Source organism: Abrus precatorius, unplaced genomic scaffold, assembly GCF_003935025.1.
Source record: "Abrus precatorius isolate BTA unplaced genomic scaffold, Abrus_2018 Scaffold1, whole genome shotgun sequence".
Taxonomy (NCBI): Eukaryota; Viridiplantae; Streptophyta; class Magnoliopsida; order Fabales; family Fabaceae; genus Abrus; species Abrus precatorius.
In genome coordinates, this window is record NW_020874291.1 from 286,732 (window position 1) to 304,719 (window position 17,988).

A 17,988-nucleotide genomic window follows, 5' to 3' on the forward strand; every position below is an offset into this window, starting at 1 on the left:
ACCGAAATAAATTAAAAAGTAACATTATTGAGGCATCTAAAAATATTTAACGTTAAACATATTTAAATGATAGAGTAAAGAAATACTGAAGGAAGGAGGCATTATTTTCAGAATATTTCATTAAGGAGAAGGATAACATAGATTACCTACACGATGGATAGTGTATTAGCTAAAAACTGTAGTATTAAAATCAATACTTTAACTGCTATTTGAATGAGCTTACATTATGGTAAAGAAAAATTTTAAATGAAAATACTCATTCAAGAAAATTTTGTTCGAAATATAGTTAGAAAAAAAATTTAACTAATAATATTTAAACATATGGTTAGATAATAAATTTATCTAATAATAAATTATTATATTTATTATCTTTAAATAAGATGAAGACCGATTAAATATTCAAATAAGAAAAAGATACAATTAAAATTAAATAAATTAAAATTTAAAAATAAAATAATAATATTATATTAATATATTTTTTATATTCTTAATTTATATTATTATTAATATTTAATATTATATATTATAATTATTTTTATTTATAATAAATAAAAATTATGTTTTATTTGAAACTAAAAATTTATAAAAAAATAAAATAAAATAAATTAATATACAATATATATATATATAATAAGAATATGCAGTAAATAATATAATTTTAAATAAAATATATAATAACATATAATTTTTTATAACTTTAACACATTTTTTTTAATATAGAAATTTGTTGAACAAGTGCCCATAAGATACACAGCACACACCAATAAAAAACTACAAATGCACTTGACAACAAATACAACGATGACCATTGCATTTGCTCGCGTTTATAAAACAAACATTATTGACTAGACTTCAGCACTATAATCCCTCCAATTTTTACATCGTTCAGCATTTAGCAAGAGATTTAGAGTTGTGATAGAGTTTCTAAAACAAGAGAAGAAATGGCCTTGGCTTTAGTGGGAGAGGCACTAATCTCTGCTTCTGTGGAGATCTTGTTAGATAGAATAACTTCTCCAGAGTTTCGAGATTTCTTTGCCAGTAGGAGGCTCAATGTTTCTCGGTTAGATGAGCTGAGGATTAAGCTGCTGGCACTTAATGCTGTGCTCAATGATGCTGAGGAGAAGCAGATCACTGATCTTGCTGTGAAGGCATGGCTGGATGAGTTGAAAGATGCTGTCTTGGATGCAGAAGATGTGTTGGATGAAATCAACACTGAATCTTTGAGATGCAAGGTGGAGGGAGAATCTAAAAGCTTTACTAACCAGGTGAGATCATTACTTTCTTCCCCCTTTAATCAATTCTATAGGAGCATAAATTCCAAGCTTGAAGCAATATCTGGAAGGCTAGAACATTTTGTGAAACAGAAAGATATTCTTTGTTTGCAAAGTGTTTCTAGGAGAGTCTCTTATACCAAAATTACAGATTCGTTGGTTGAACCTGTTGTGGTTGCTAGAGAGGATGACAAAAACAAGTTACTGAACATGCTTCTGTCTGATGATGATGAAAGCAATAATAATATAGAAGTGATGGCAATATGGGGCATGGGGGGCCTGGGCAAAACAACCCTTGCTCAATACCTTTACAATGACAGCAAAGTGCATGAATATTTTGATTTGAAAGCTTGGGCGTGGGTGTCTGATGATTTTGATGTTTCAAGGGTAACGAAGAAAATTATTGAGTCTATCACATCTAAAGATTGTAATATTACTAATCTAGATGTTCTTCGCGTTGAACTAAAGAATAACTTAAAAGATAAGAAGTTTTTGCTTGTGCTTGATGACCTTTGGAATGACAAGTATAACGACTGGCATCATCTAACAGCTCCTTTCAGTAGTGGAAAAAGGGGAAGTAAGATCATTGTGACAACCAGACAACAGAGAGTTGCACAGATCACAAATACACTTCACATTCACGAGCTGAAGAATCTAACAGATGAAAATTGTTGGCAAATACTGGCAACTCATGCATTCGGAAACGAAGGTCATGACAAATATCCGCACCTTGAAGAAATTGGTAAAAAAATTGCAAGAAAATGCAATGGCCTACCATTAGCTGCCAAAACTTTGGGAGGTCTTCTGCGATCAAAAGTTGACGCAGAGGAATGGAACAGAATTGAGAACAGCAACTTATGGGCACATGATGATGTTTTACCAGCTTTACGCATAAGTTATCTTCATCTTCCAGCCCAATTGAAAAGATGTTTTGCCTATTGTTCAATTTTTCCAAAACAGCATTTGTTGGATAGGAAGGAGTTAATCTTGTTATGGATGGGTGAAGGCTTTCTGCAACAATCCAGAGGAGGTCAAGCAATGGAATCTGTAGGTGCGGAATGCTTTAATGAATTATTATTGAGATCCTTAATTGAAAAAGACAAAGCTGAAACAGAGGAAAAGTTTCGAATGCATGACCTCATTTATGATTTAGCTAGACTTGTATCTGGAAGAAGTTCTTGCTACATTGAAGACGGTGAAATGCCAGGAACAGCTCGCCATTTATCATTTCTTGGAGAGTATTATGACATTTCTAGAAGATTTCAGGGCTTGTATGACCTAAAGTGTTTGCGCACCTTTCTGCCACAATTACCTCTATATTGTCCCGAAGGTTACTTGACCAAATCAGTGCTGCATGGTTGGTTGCCAAAACTAAGTTGCCTGAGAACATTGTCACTTTGTGGATACAAAAATATCGTTGAGCTGCCTGATTCAATAGACATCTTGGTGCTTCTGCGGTATCTTGACCTTTCCTGTACTCCCATCCAAAGGTTGCCTGTTGCAACCTTCAAGCTTTACAATTTGCAGACTTTGAAATTATCAAATTGTAAATCTCTTACTGAGATACCAGCACAGATAGGAAATTTGGTCAACTTACGACACCTTGATATCAGTGACACAAATTTGATAGAGATGCCAACACAGATATGCAGGCTACAAGATCTCCGTACATTGACTTCTTTTCTTGTAGGCAAAGAAGATGGATTAAGGATCAGCGAATTAAGAAAATTTCCCTATTTGCAGGGTAAACTTTCCATTCTGAAGCTGCACAACGTTGTTGATCCTAGCTATGCATTTCAAGCGAACTTAAAGAACAAAGACCAGATTGAGGAGCTTAAGCTGGAATGGGGCAGCGACCCACAAGATTCACAAGTTGAGAAGGATGTACTTGACTACCTGCAACCATCCACTATGTTAAAGAAACTGGGCATCAGATACTACAATGGCACAGGTTTCCCAAATTGGTTGGGTGATTCTTCATACTCTAATGTTCAAGTCGTGTGCATCAGTGACTGCAACTATTGCCTGTCACTTCCACCATTTGGACAATTACCTTCTCTTAAAGAGCTTGTCATTGTAAGGATGAAAATGGTGAAGACAGTTGGTCAGGAGTTCTATTGCAGCAATGCAAGTTCCCAATCCTTTCAGCCATTTCCATCGCTGGAAAGTCTCCAGTTTGAAGAGATGTCAGAATGGGAGGAGTGGCTAACATTTGAAGGTGAAGGTAGCAATTTTCCTTTTTCTTATCTAAAGCATTTGTGTTTATTCAAGTGCCCCATGTTGAGAGGAAACTTGCCCAACCATCTACCTTCGTTGAAAGAGGTTCTTATCAAAGAGTGCAACCAACTGGAGGCAAAATCATGCGATCTGCAGTGGAATACATCAGTTGAAGAAATGAATGTTACAGAAGGGGGAGAGGGGTTGTTATCTTTGCTTGACAACTTTTCCTATCGTAAACTATCAATTGAAAAGTGCGACACCCTACAGTGTTTGCCAAGAATGATTCTCAATGCCAATTGTCTTCAACGCTTGGATCTTACAAATATCAAGTCTTTGATTTCACTCCCAACTGATGGTTTGCCCACGTCATTGCAATCACTTCACATTGGTGGCTGTGAGAAGTTAGAATTTGTGTGTGATGAAAGATGGCACAAATACACATCACTTGAAGACCTTAAAATCTCGGAGAGTTGTGATTCGCTCGTGTCCTTTCCATTAGATTGCTTCCCAGCTCTTCGAGAGCTTTGGATGGATGACTGTCCCAACTTGAAAGCAATTACTAATAAAGGTGGAAGGGCCTCTCCTAATTTATTAAACCGTTTTACTGTCCTTAAATGTAAGAAACTTCGGTCACTTCCAGAAGAGATGGATCTCCCTGCCCTTCAACACTTGCAACTTACGGATCTTCCAGAGCTAGCGTCGTTGTCCCCAAGGTGGTTGCCTTCCAGTTTAGGATTTCTTGGTGTTGATGTTGGAATACTTAAACAAGATTCAGCTCTCCAATTCCAACGCCTCACTTCTCTGTCACATCTTTATCTCCATGGGTTGAGGGATGAAGAAGTGGTAAACACCTTGCTGAGGGAGCCATCACTGCCCACTTCTCTCACGTCTCTGTGGCTACTCTATTTTGATGGTTTGAGGTGGTTGGAAGGGAAAGGGCTTCAACATCTCATTTCTCTTAGAGAGCTTGGCTTCTACCGATGTGGAGGGCTTGAGTCATTGCCAGAGGATCAACTACCTTCGCCTCTTGAAATACTGAGCATATGGAGGTGTCCATTACTAGAAGTAAGGTATGGAAATGAGAAAGGGAAGCACTTCTCCAAGATTGCTCACATCCCTGCCATCAAGATAGACCATCAAGTCATAATATGAACTCCTCATCCAAAGGTAAAGCCTTCAAATATTTTTATTAAGAACAATTTCTTAAGTAACATACATAAAGGAATTTTGATCAATGCAGTTGCTAAATTAGTTGGGAGACGTGTGTTTTTGAATATTTTCTAGCTGTGATGGTGCACTTCATAACACTCAATGCAATTATGCTATTATATTATTCTTTCAACACAAGCTTTTATTTGAAGGAACTTAACAGTTTCTATGTTATAACGTTTAACACAACTAAGGATTTCTTAAGATTAATATCATATATTGGATTATAATTTGATGTGTAAGACGCGATAATTTTTTTATTATGACAGTCAATATTCTTTAATATATTGATATTTATATGCTAAATACAAAAATATAAAAAATAAATATTATTTTATGTGATCATGTATTATTAAGGTTAAATTCCATGTATTAAGGGAATAATAACGTAGAATACCAATTCAAATGCAAAGGAAAAATTATTTTGTCTTAAATTATTTTATTTTTCTTCTTGCTTGTACTGATATAAGGGTCCTGATTTCTTTTATTTTAAACTAACATAGGAGAATTGTACACTTCTCGTGTTGATATTTTGATATATTTAATTATATTGACTCAAATTGGTAGAAACTCAAAATAACAAAGTAAATTCATAATTTGATATTCTAAAATTTATGATGATATTGCTTTTAATTTTTTGTAAAAAAGGTTGTTAAATTTATAATGTTAAAATGTAATTATTATAATTCTTTTTAACTTATTTTACTACAATTGTGTTTAAAAAATACAAATTTGTTAGCAAATTGGTCTATGCAAAGAATTAAGGTGATGATAAAAAAAATTAGTGATAATTTTGTATCTTTAAAAGATTATTTTGATAAAAACTAATAAATAATTGGCCACTCAATGATTATGACCTAAAGAAAAATGTAAATTCTTAAAAGATTTTTTGGTTTAAGAAAATATTGTCACCAAAAAGAAGTTACCATGTACTTGTTTGACCACAATCTTAGGTGATGATTGGAATAAAGGATATAAAAAAATTGTTTTAAGTACAATTGATGATTTGCATGTGTTTATGTGTGAAACCCTTGCATTCTACTCTACCAAAATATAACTTACTCAAATTGAAACTTATAAGTTCACTTCTATCAAGTTATTTTGTTGTAAATAATCACTAGAAAAGGAGGGAAAAAAAATAGCTACCAGAACTTCTTTTAGCTATTCTTATCATCTAAGACACTAACAAAAAAATTACTAACAATGCTTGAGAACTTTTATATGAAATAGAGGAAAAGAAGTTGATGCCTCAAAAACCATGTTCGAATTAATGAATATCAGCACTACAATAAGTACGAACTAAGTTAAAAATATGAAAAAAAAATGGCTTCCCTTTCATCTTTACTTTACTTCATCTTGGATATAAGATTTTCTTATGGCATGCATTGGGAAAAAAGGATTCAAATGAATGGTTGAATTGGAAGTTTGACATCCTTACAAACTCTCTGTTTTGTAGAGGCAAATCATAGTGGATTGGAATTTATTAAAGAGTTAGGAAAGCTGAAACAGTAAAAGTTGTTATAGTTGAATCTTTTTAAGTGTGTTATTTGTGTCTCAATAAATGATATACTTAACTTGATAACTTGATAAAAAAATATATATTCACCGCCTACTTTGGTGAATGAGGCAACACTAGCTAGGTTTACATAACATGTTTAACTACAACTTAGACGTGTAACCTACACAAAAAGCTGCCAAAGGGGATCATAGAGTTATTTATTTACCATGAGTCTAAATATCTTTCTTGCATATACAAGTGATTACCACTAGTTTAAGACTTTTATTTACATTTTTAATTTATTTTTATCTAATGAAATAGAGTATTTATTATATTTATAAATACTTTATTTTATTTTTTATGTATAATTTTTTATTAAAATATTAATAATATTATTATTATTAATACAATCAAATTATAATTGTTCGTGCTATGCTAGAGTAATTTACGAGTTGACAATTTGTATGTTAAATATTTTTTTTAATTTATTTCAATTTTTTTTTGTTAATTTTATTAAGTTTCAAGTAATTTAAAGAAATATTTTATATCTAAAAGATTGGGATTTTTATTTAAATATTTAAAAAAATAAATTATCAAAATATGTATTTTTTTAAAATTAATTTTATGTGTAGGGTTTCTTTGTCATGTGTCATAAATTTCACAATATAATTGGTAAAACTTATTTTTTTTAAAAAAATTCACCATTAAATCTACAAAACTCATAAAATTTTTGCAAGTGGCGATTTTTCTTTATGTTTCGTAATTATGATGGTGAAATTTAATATTATTAAATTTCATCACCAAAATTGGCCAAATTTGTATAATAAGCAAAATCCTTCTTTTTTTTTCAAACTTTAAGGTAAAATTTACTTTTGTTTGCAAACTTTTTTTTTTTCATTTTAATTCTTTAACTTTTAAAAAGTTTCAAATAAGTCATTTTTCATTAAAAACTTTAACTTTGTTAAAAAAAACTTGTTTTGTGCCATGTGTATTTCTTAACTATAAACTAATCAACTTTCTAAATATCTATTTTTCATCTCCGTCAAATTTGTGTTTATTTTCATATTGTGTTTTAAGCTTCCAAAACATGGTATTCTTGTTAGTGAAGACTTTGAAGGTTACAGTAGCATGAAAAATCAATAAAATGAAAAATGAAAACATGAATATTTGTATCTTCAGATTTGTTGGAGATGGAAAATATGTATTAAAAAATTATGTTATTTATGATTTGAGAGTTGGGATTGAGTGCTTAGTGTTGGTGACAAGAAGATAGAATTTTGAGTACAAGAAAATGAAGATGAAAGGAAAAAGAAAGAAGAAAATGTACCAGAGATAAGGTCCGATATTTGAGGAAAAAGACAATGAACAGTAATACACAGTATCCGTTGTAACATCCTACTTTATAAACCCTCAATTAGAGAATTAGTGATTTTTTTTTATATACTAATAATCTTCCCCTCATACATAATATTGATGTATTAAACCATTAATCGCAAAAATAAACTTTAATAAGCAAATTTTCAATAACACATTTCAGAAATTTCGTCATTGCATGAAGTATTTAAAGTAAACTTTCATAAGTGTTTAGTATCCTTTTTCAGTAATACAAAGGGCAAAATGGTCAATAAATTTCCCGTATTACACAGTACTGTATACTGGAGAACTCAATTATTATTTCACCTAGCAATATAATTATATACAGATAAAATATTAGTTACAGTTCTTCAAAATAATAAGGACAATACTGGGGATGACTTCCTACAGAACAGCACAACTAAACAAAAAGAGTGGCTTCTACCCGGTACCATAAAGGCCTATGTGCAACAAAAGAATGCCTACGACTAACCTTTGTCACTATACAAAAAAAATAAAAATAAAGCAGTATCAGTCCTACTCCGAATCTATATCTTCATACTTAGGAGATGAATTTTACTCATTTGAGTCCATCTCTGAGTCACTAGACTCATCGGTGTTTAAAGGATCATAATCCTTCAGAATATCAATATACATTTTCTTCTCCTCAGCTAGAGGGGAAATTGGTGGTAGTATGCTCTGAAAAGGATTATTATTATCTAAATTGAGGGTTAGTCTATTCCTTATGGTAATAGGGACACCACCTCTGGGTCCTGGTGCCACTCTCCTAAAAAATATAGTAAGTATGTCTGCAAAAGTATGGGTATGTCTATCCCAATTGTGCTATCATCGATGTGGCTTCGGGCTAATGAGCCCAATCGTCATATTCATTTGGTGTGGAATATGGGTCATCTCCCTCTGCTACAGGTGGTAACCGATCATGTCCAATGAGTACTGCAAGTACAGAGAAAATAAATAAAATAGAAAAACGATAGGGTGAGCCACAATTTATACATCACGTTAAAATCAAACATCATAAACATTCACAAATCAATCACATTCCAAATGAATGATAATGATGGTGCATGATCCTAGTTTATTTTTCTAAAATGTCCATGCATGCAGGCTCGAATTATTTCTTAAATCAGTGCTGGAATAGCTAGGAGTTGACACTACTAGGTATGGAAATCTATCCACAGGATTGTTGAGACCCATGCTCAAATATGAACCTAGTAGCTCACTAACCATGATATACAGCAAGAGCACAGTCAAGTACAGGAGAGTTTGTACAGTGGGATCCCCGACGATAGGTAGCGAGCCTAAGTCTTTTAGGGCTTCCAACCACTACCCTTCCTATCCCCAAGTCCTCCCTCAGGGCCTCCCTATCATATTCCCAGAGTCCATAGTCTCTGATTCCCCATTTTGCATAAAATACCATTTTCAGATGAGTAATGTATGAGTTCCTAACTAGTTTTTCTTAGAAAAGTCCTATATTCCCAAATTCCTAAATTTGTTCAAGAATAATTAAAAAAATTTCTAAGTCTAAATATTTTTCAAAATTTTGACAGAGTTTCCTCTGTAATACAGACTTCCCAAAATTTTTCAAATACCTGTTACAATCAGAAAACTTCCTAATACAATTTATAAGGGTTCTCAATCTATCATTCAATCATTTCAATTTATTTTCATTAAACTTTTTCATGAAAAACCACCATGCACATAAATGATCACTCAAGGACAATTCATATCATATAACACAATTTATGTCTTAGTGAAGTATCAAACATATATTTTCACCACCAAACACATAAGCAAACCATTATCAAAATTAAGCATATAAGAAAATCACAATCATCAATCATAACAAAATTTAGATAATTTCAACAAATAAGGTTAAACAAGTTTATGATGTAATCCTTACTACATAACTCACCCCTTACTTGTTACATCCACGTTTGTTCTCTCCAACGCTTGAAGTTGATTTCTGACGAAATCTCTTAAAACTTCTCAAGAAAATCAAAGTTTGGCCCTCAGAATCAAGCTTAAAAGTGAGAGTATTTAAGAGAAAAATAGAAGAAAGAACTTATGATAAGCTTTTTGGAGAAGAAAATTATTTTTTATGCATCTTCTCTCTCTTAATCACTTTTAAAAGTTAAAATTTAATTACTTTATCATTTTTTTAACTTAAAAATTACACTTTCACAAATGTAAATAATTTTTAGTTTAACATGTAGGGAAATTTAGTAGAATATTTAGAATAATACTAAGATGGTCACTAAAATTTTAATTCACTCAAATTACTTTCGGATCAGTTCATTTATTGTTTGCTAATTAGACGTACTGCAAAATAGAATTTGAAATTTATCACATTTCATCGTAAAAATTTACTTTCCAAGATGTTTCTAATATTATTAGGCTCTTATAAAATTTTCAAAATTTTACGGCTTTATTTACTATATAATCAAATTCAGTTTAAAATTATTTTTTTTCTAAGATACCTGCAAAATAGGTCAATTTTGAGTATTTATTAAAAATTTCAGAAAATCACAAATTATCTAATGAATATAAAACTCTAAAATCACTTTAACTAATTCCTAATAATTTAATTTTCTAAAAAATTTTGACAAAAATTTTATCAAAATTTAACAAATCAGAGTACTGAGAATTAGGATGTTACATCTGTTGTACAAAATAAAAAATATTTTTAATAACATTAAAATTTTTAAAGAATAAAAACTTATTTAAATTTTTTTAAAAATTAGAAGACTAAAGTAAATTAAACAAAAGTTAGAGGACGAATGCAAATTTTACTTTAAAATTAAGAAAAAAAATTAATTTTGCCTATTAATAAAATTATTGTGCCAGTTATTTTTCGAGATGCATTTAACAAGATAGAATTTGCTTATGATATTGGGTTGCTCGACGAAAGCTCTTCGTAAATAAATAATAGTTATAAAATGAAACACTTTTTGTTATAGTTTTCAAAATGATTTGGACCCTCCTTATATTTTTCTATTTTAGTTTTGGAGAAACATATATCTCACAATTCATTTATTAGACAAAAATAAAATATAGTCTAAAAAATTTGACTATGTAAGTTTTGCCAACTTCTGTGACAAAATTAAAAAAAAAAAAAAACTTATATGAGTTTCACAGTTTCATTGATGAAATTTTAAAAAATAGATAGATTAAAGTTTCATCAATTATATTCGTGAAACTTATGACATACACAAAAAAAATTTCATACAAAAAATTAGTTTTAAAAAATGTATATTTTGATAATTTGTTTTTTAAAAATAATATTTAAATAAAAAAGCCAAAAGATTGAGCTAATTAAATAAATAAAAAATAATATAATAAATAAACTAACAAATATTTATTATTGTTAACCTTAAAAGAACTTTATAAAAAATTTTACATAGTAGAATTAACAATAAGAATTTAATTTAAACCTTTTTAAAAAATAATTACTTAACTTGTGATATTGAATTCAATTTCAAATAAATTTCACTTTGTTAAATATTTAGAAAAAAAAAAGTTCCACTGCCTGTAATAAATTTATCTCATTCGAATATAATTATTTTTAAAAAAAATTGCTGTCTGAAAAAAATTATAATTTTAAAACTGATACACTAAAACCAAAACTTAAAAATAAATTATAATTCTTTTTATTATCTTATAACTTTTATCTCTTTAAATAATATTATCGAATTCAATAAACTATTGTCATTAAGAACTATTAATAAAAAAATAATTTTTTAATATAATTTTTAATTTCAATTATAGTTTGGTTTAAAAGATAATAAAATAAATTTAATCTTTTAATTTCAATTTTTAATTTGTTTCTTTATTTTTTTATTAAATTATCTTATAATTAATAGAAAATTAACTTATTAATATTAACTGAAAATCAAGATTAGTCTGATCGATTTATTAAAAATTCTAGTTAAAACTTTTAAAAATCTCTTATAAAATATTATAATATAATAAAATACTATGATAAATAAAAAATTATATTACAACAAACTAATAAAATAATAATTAACATATAATAAATAAATTAATAACAATAATATAATAATAAATTTAAAATAAAAAATAACTAAAATTCTCTAGTAAAAAATATAATCATAATAAATTTTAAAATTTAATCTTATTTTTAAATAATAATAACCATATATTAAAGATTCTCATATGACGGAAATATCAATTTTATCAAAATTAAACATAAGAACAAAAGCAAGTACCCTAAATCCCAATTTGAATCGGAATCAGTCTCGTGTCCTCCTCCCTTGGTGCCTCACTCATACCTGTGTCCTCCGTTTCAACGTCGAAAACGAGTTTTCTCTTCTCTGCTCACTGTCACTGCTCTGTACCTCACTCCTCTGTTCTGTGGTATGTTATCCTCACCCAGTTCTTCCTCCATTCATGCTCGACGTCGATGCATCTTTGTGTGCTTGCTCTTCTTTTTGATTTATTCATTCTTTCTTGTTCAGTTTTGACTGCATGTTCTGCTAATTTATTCCTTAAAATCCCGCTGTATTGTTTTGGGATCGTCGAATGCTTCTGAATCTTTTTGGATACTTTTATTTTTAATTTGCTTTACATGTGTCGTGTGGTGTCATAGTTATGCTTCGTTTATATACGATATGTTCCTTCTTTGTACATATGTTATTTTTCTCTCAATCAGTGCAATTGCCAATAATCTATTTATATATTATGAGATAGAGTTATGAAATTCTGATCCCAATTTTTTCAACATTCTCAATTATTTACGAAATTACAGCCGTGACACTTTCTTTGCCTCTGTACGTTACTTCTCTCGTTGGAGTTGGTTTCTTCAATTTTACTCTCTTGAATTTGGCTTTGAATTCGTTGCTTTTCTGTTTGCTTAAACATTTTTTTAGTTCAAAGCGTGTTCTTATTCTGTTTTGAAGAATGTTAAAGTTCTCTTTATGACATTAGCAAATAGCAATGCATGAAAAGGAAAGCTGGGAGTTTTAGGTTTTGCACAAAATTAAGGAGAGGTAGAAAAATTTCTCGGACTGTCAGTAATGTTTTAGCACTGGAACTGTTTTAATCTTTGTAATTATTTCTGAAAATATGAAATGGAAATAAAAAAATAATGTTTTCTCAAACCGAACCCTTAATTGTCCTGAACCAAATGTGTTGTTGATTTGGGGAGTGATTATTATCACTCTTAAGTGTCTATAGCCACTCCTATTTAAATTTTTTAAGATAAAATACACGTTATCACCTGTTGATTTGAACCATACATGTTTGATTTCTTACACAATAATTTGTTGTAGCTTGCCCATGCAAGTTCTTTTTTTAGCCATATGCTGTTTGCTTGGATTTTCAGGTTCTCTGTAATACTTTTGTTTGGAGTTAGCAGTAACTATCCTGTAATACTTTTGCTCCTACAATGTAACTGCCCTTCAATTTCTAGTATCAGTTTTTTCTCATCATGGTTTTTCCCCTATTCATTGAAGTATAATTATACTGTCATGATTATTGATTAAATTTATACAAGGGAGCACGAATCTCATTGCAAGAACATTGCTCCTTCCCTCTCCCTCTTAGAATGATGTTCAAGATAGAGTTGATTCTAAATTTAAAGGATTTGCTGCTCTGTAAAGATTTTGAACCTCAATTATGTATGATTTCCCTCACAAATGAGAACTGTGACAGTCAATTTGAATTTCAGGATACATATAATCAGTGAAGTATTGCTGGAATTCTTTTGGCTCCATACTTTACAAGATATGTATTTATTGATAATTATAGACATACCGACATTATTTCTTAATCATTTTGCTGTGTTTCCTAATCATTTGACAATTTTAATGTGTTCAACATTGCTCTACAATGGATAATGATGAATCATGCACATTGACTTTATGTATTTTGCTGTTATCTGCTTCTTACTTATGCTGAAAATACAAAGGAGTCTTTGAAATTAGTTTTGTTTATAGTTGGACTGATGTTCTTTTGTTATAGATGGATTTATATAAATCTAGATTGTTTATAGAAATTATGTTATGACACTAATGTTGAAAATTGAATTTGCTTGAATTTTACTGTTAACTTATTCTACCATTGTTTAGAGATGGACTGATGTTCTATTTTGCTGTTATTGCACTAACGATTAATAGTTAATTATGAAATTAAATTTGAGTTGGAAACTTGCAATTGTTAAAATTTTTTGGCCCTTGAAACCCGAACCCTAACCCTGACCCAGTAGGCTTTTTGGCCCACAGGACTTTTTGACCCTAACCGACATGGGCATGGGCTAGGGCTAGAGCTGAGCCAATTGGACTTTTTGACTGCTCTAGTTCCTAGTTAGTTTGTCAAATTTGTTTTTTGACAACTTTGAATACATAAGTGAATCCTCAAAGGTCATTGTTTTCATGCTTAGTTTAATTGCAAAGTGGCACTGCAATGATGAATTCTTTCATTAATGTAATTTGTACACTTAATACTTTTGTAAGACTTGAATCTGTCTATGTGTAATATTAGCCTTACATTTACTATAACTTGGCTATTCTTGTTAAGGATGAATATAATTTTGTAATAGTGCTTGTATAAACAAACCCAAGCCCTTTTTGACGCATCCATTTGAACCATTTGTATTTATTTGATTTGTGTTTGTAGCCGTAGTTTGATATAGTTTGTGACTTTTATTTTTTTCTTAAATATCTTTTTCAACTTTTGATGTAGAGATGGGAAAGATGTACAAGAACAAGAAACAAGCTGCTAGGCATGGACCTCCAGGAGAACATACTGATATAGAGGAACAAGAAATGGACATAAGGGAGATTATGAAAGATGTTGAGAATTTTAGTAATTTTCGTTTTCCTTTTCTCACTTTGACTTTCTTTTCCCTTTTCTTGACTGTTGTCATCTTCTTGTTTAATCAGCTTTTTATTGTTAGTGTGCTTTGAATATACATTCTCTGGTAGATTGCATTCTGAAAAGTGGATGATGATGTTTTATGGATTGTGTTGATTTATATGGCCTGATAGATGTGACAGCAATGCTAATATCGATTTCTTAGTTTAAAAGCATAGTGTCATGTGAGCAGATGAAGTTATGAATTATGATTGTATGTTTCAGTTAATTTTTGTTTGTGGAGGGAATTAGTAACTGTTAAAATTCATAATTGTGTACGTCAAAGGAAAAACGTTTTCATGGGTCTATTATCCTCTTCATTGTTGGCCTCCTTTCCTTATAAAGTCTCTTCTTTTATGTGCGAAAAACAACTTATTCTTACTTGAAACTTTCCCAACCTAAACTTCTAGATTAGGATAAGTGGCAATGGCTGCAATTTACCACTTTCCTTTCATGTTCTTGATTAATATTTTGGGTCACAACACTAATCTATGACTATAGCTTAACTAGGATGATGTAGAAGAGTGAATCATTTAGTTGATTGTCTGTAATATCAGTGATGATCTTGAGGATTTGATTAGTTGTTGAAAATTTAAGATCACTACATAGAAATTTTGGAATAACCCATGGGCTAAAATTGGAAATTTTGCATATTGGATGTTAAAATGATGAGAAAATATTTGTTCCTTTATTTTAATGGAGCTGAAGAATTTATGACCCTACCCAGTTTCCCCGGTCTTGTTTACCTTTCCACTATTTCATATATTGAAGTGTAGTTGTTACTTGTAATGGCTGCTAATTATCATATTTTCCAGGCTACTCGCACATGACATGGAAAGAACGCAAAAAGATTGAAAATAGGAAGGTCGTTTCTCTTGGTGGGAAGGTGAGGGGTATTGTTAATGTTCTAATTTCTACATCATGTACGAATGCAAATACTATTACATGGATGCTCATGAAACAAATTTCTTAATGTTTATCATTTCTCCATATGCAGCCCCCAAAGAATCAAAGATTACCTTTAAGTGTGGCACGACCAATGCTGAAGAAACAAAATGAGAGGGAGCAAAAAATGCTTCAAGAGGTAATTAATTTCTTTCATCTGTTTTTTTTTTTTTTAATTTGTTTGTTTGACTGGTACTGGCCTTATTATTCATTTCTGTACTCCTTGTGGCATTTAGCGTTTGATTCTTGGACAATTCGGGGCAAAGACTGGTGGTAGCAGTAAAAGATCATTTGGGAAACACAAACCTGAGAACAGGGGTCTTAAGTCAAGTGAAGGTCGCTTTAGGAATGGCATACTTGATGTGAAGCATTTGTTAAATTCAGCACCATCAAGAGATCATGATAATGGAACGAATATGTCCAATGCAGGGAAAAGGAAAGGAGGTAAGAAGAAACATGGTAAAAAGGGTGCCAGTAAGAAGCACCATTGAGTACATTCTTGTGAATCAAGTGTTTTAGGAAAATTAAGTAGAGTCATATTTTATTGTGTATGACCTTTCTTAATCGAGTATGATCCATATGTAAGATTTTGACACAGTAAAATGAAGTATAAAAAAGAATGTAACAGGACACTGATCAATTGCCCGTTTTGTTTGGTAAATTATAGAACAGACTAAGATCGTGTATTGTTTTGCATTTTGTTCTAAATAATCCTATCAAGACATCTTTGACTACACATGTAAGTGCCGTTGAGAATTAAAAAAATAAAGAGAATAAAATAATATTTTCAGAGTTAAGATACTTGACACTAAGTGTTAAATTTGGATATTTTGCTTATTTAATAATTTTTCATAAAATACAGGATTAAATAATTTAATCATTAAATTATTTTGTATTATTTTTATGATTACATAATTAAATTTAATATAATTTAGACATTTGTAAGCTTGTTATAAAAAATATAATATTTATTTATATTTTAAAAAAGGTTGCACATTAAAATAGAATAACAACATGAAGTGTGTATTAATTTTGTTTTTAGTCTAATTTAGATAAATTTATAAAAAAACGTTTGTATAAAAAATATAATATAATAAATAAATAAAACTTCTTACAAGTTAAAAAAAAACTTATGTTTTTTATTTTATGAAATTTAATATAATTTAGATATTTGTAAATATATTATTAATAGTTTGATATTTACTTATAATTTAAAAAATATTATTCATTAAAAAAGAACAATAAAATGATCTATTTATTGGTTTTGTTTTTGGTCTAGTTTGGACAAATTTATAAACAAGTTTTTATAGAAAAAAAATTAGTATAACAAATAAATGAAATTTCTTATAAATTTAAAGGAATTTATATTTCTTTATTTTTTTAAAAAAATCATTTAACTTTTTAAAATTTGACAGAATAAATTGTTTTTAGCTTATAAGAAAATATTTGTTTATTTTTTATATGAATTTTTTTCTTGTAAACACTTCTTCAAAAGTTTATTAATCAGTTTCATATATGAAATTTTATAAACTTTGTTTATTTGATAAAGACTTTTAAATTAGTAATTAGATTAATTAATCTTGCATTGTATAAAAAGTTTTAGTGATGTAAATATCTAAATTTTACATTCAGTGTCAATGGATTTTAATTCATTTTTTCATGTGTCATTTTATTATTATTAATTAAGATATATTAATTTTATAGTTGTTAGTATATTGTATTTTTAGTTCATATATAAATTATTAAACATTTGATAAAATGAAATTTTGGACAAAAATATTTTAAATTTTAGTCGATCTAATCTAATCAGATAAAGTTTGATTATTATAAAGGAAATTGAATTTATTAAAATATAATTCATGAATTATTATGAATAATTCAATATTACTAGTTTAATTTTAGTGTGCTTTTAGTGTACATATTTTTATACTGAAAACCAATTAGAAGACATTGTAGATATGATTATTATATTAATTCTTATAAAAGTTAAAAAATTATTGATATAATAATTTATTATTAGATAACAGTGTTAATATATTTAAACTAAAATCTTCACATTATGGGATTTGATTAAGAATTCCAGAGTAATTAGCTGAGGTCTTGTCCTTTAGCAACCATTTTACATAGTATTTCTCCCACAGTTTAGTTTGCAATTTCAAATAATGACAGATTTGGTACATTGTTCTTGGTAAATACATTTTATAAACTAATGTTCATTTTGTGTTTATTATATAAATAAAAGTTGTAAATGATGATTTGGTAAAATATGTATCAAGTGTGAAATATATAATGCATATAAATATATCCTTGATTATTCCTTATTCTTTTGGTTCTTATAAAACTCATATATTGAAAATTTGTTGATACTAAGTATAAATTTAGATTTTATACTATTTAATAAATTTTTTATTGAATACAAAATTTAAAAGTTTAATTATTAATTTAAAACTTTTATTTATCATTTTTATAAAAATATTTAATAAATATTTTATCATATTATTTTATTTTAATCAATAATATATTTTAAAAATATAAATTTTAATATATTTATAAATGTTTAAATTGTAAAAAATTTAATACACATTAATCAATAAAATAATA

The 17,988-nt window shown here is 29.0% G+C and overlaps 2 protein-coding genes across 4 annotated transcripts; both read left to right on the forward strand.

The window, feature by feature from the left end:
• The first annotated feature begins 941 nt into the window (after positions 1-941).
• On the forward strand, positions 942-4,643 carry LOC113857411 (putative disease resistance RPP13-like protein 1). Its single transcript, XM_027489270.1, has one exon. The coding sequence runs from the start codon at positions 942-944 to the stop codon at positions 4,641-4,643; it is 3,702 nt and encodes a 1,233-aa protein (XP_027345071.1).
• Positions 4,644-11,759: 7,116 nt separating this feature from the next.
• On the forward strand, positions 11,760-16,081 carry LOC113857981. Of its 3 annotated transcripts, XM_027490351.1 has the most exons (6): positions 11,797-11,946; positions 12,914-12,956; positions 13,259-14,394; positions 15,258-15,328; positions 15,440-15,526; positions 15,624-16,081. In XM_027490351.1, exons 3-6 carry the CDS (start codon positions 14,274-14,276, stop codon positions 15,876-15,878), a joined length of 534 nt encoding a protein of 177 aa, XP_027346152.1. In that variant the 5' UTR covers positions 11,797-11,946; positions 12,914-12,956; positions 13,259-14,273; the 3' UTR covers positions 15,879-16,081. The 3 variants fall into 3 exon arrangements, with proteins under 3 accessions (XP_027346162.1, XP_027346171.1, XP_027346152.1); XM_027490361.1 differs by lacking the exon at positions 12,914-12,956 and having other exon boundaries at positions 11,760-11,946; XM_027490370.1 differs by lacking the exon at positions 12,914-12,956 and having other exon boundaries at positions 11,766-11,946; positions 14,272-14,394; positions 15,624-16,054.
• The last annotated feature ends 1,907 nt before the right edge of the window (positions 16,082-17,988 follow it).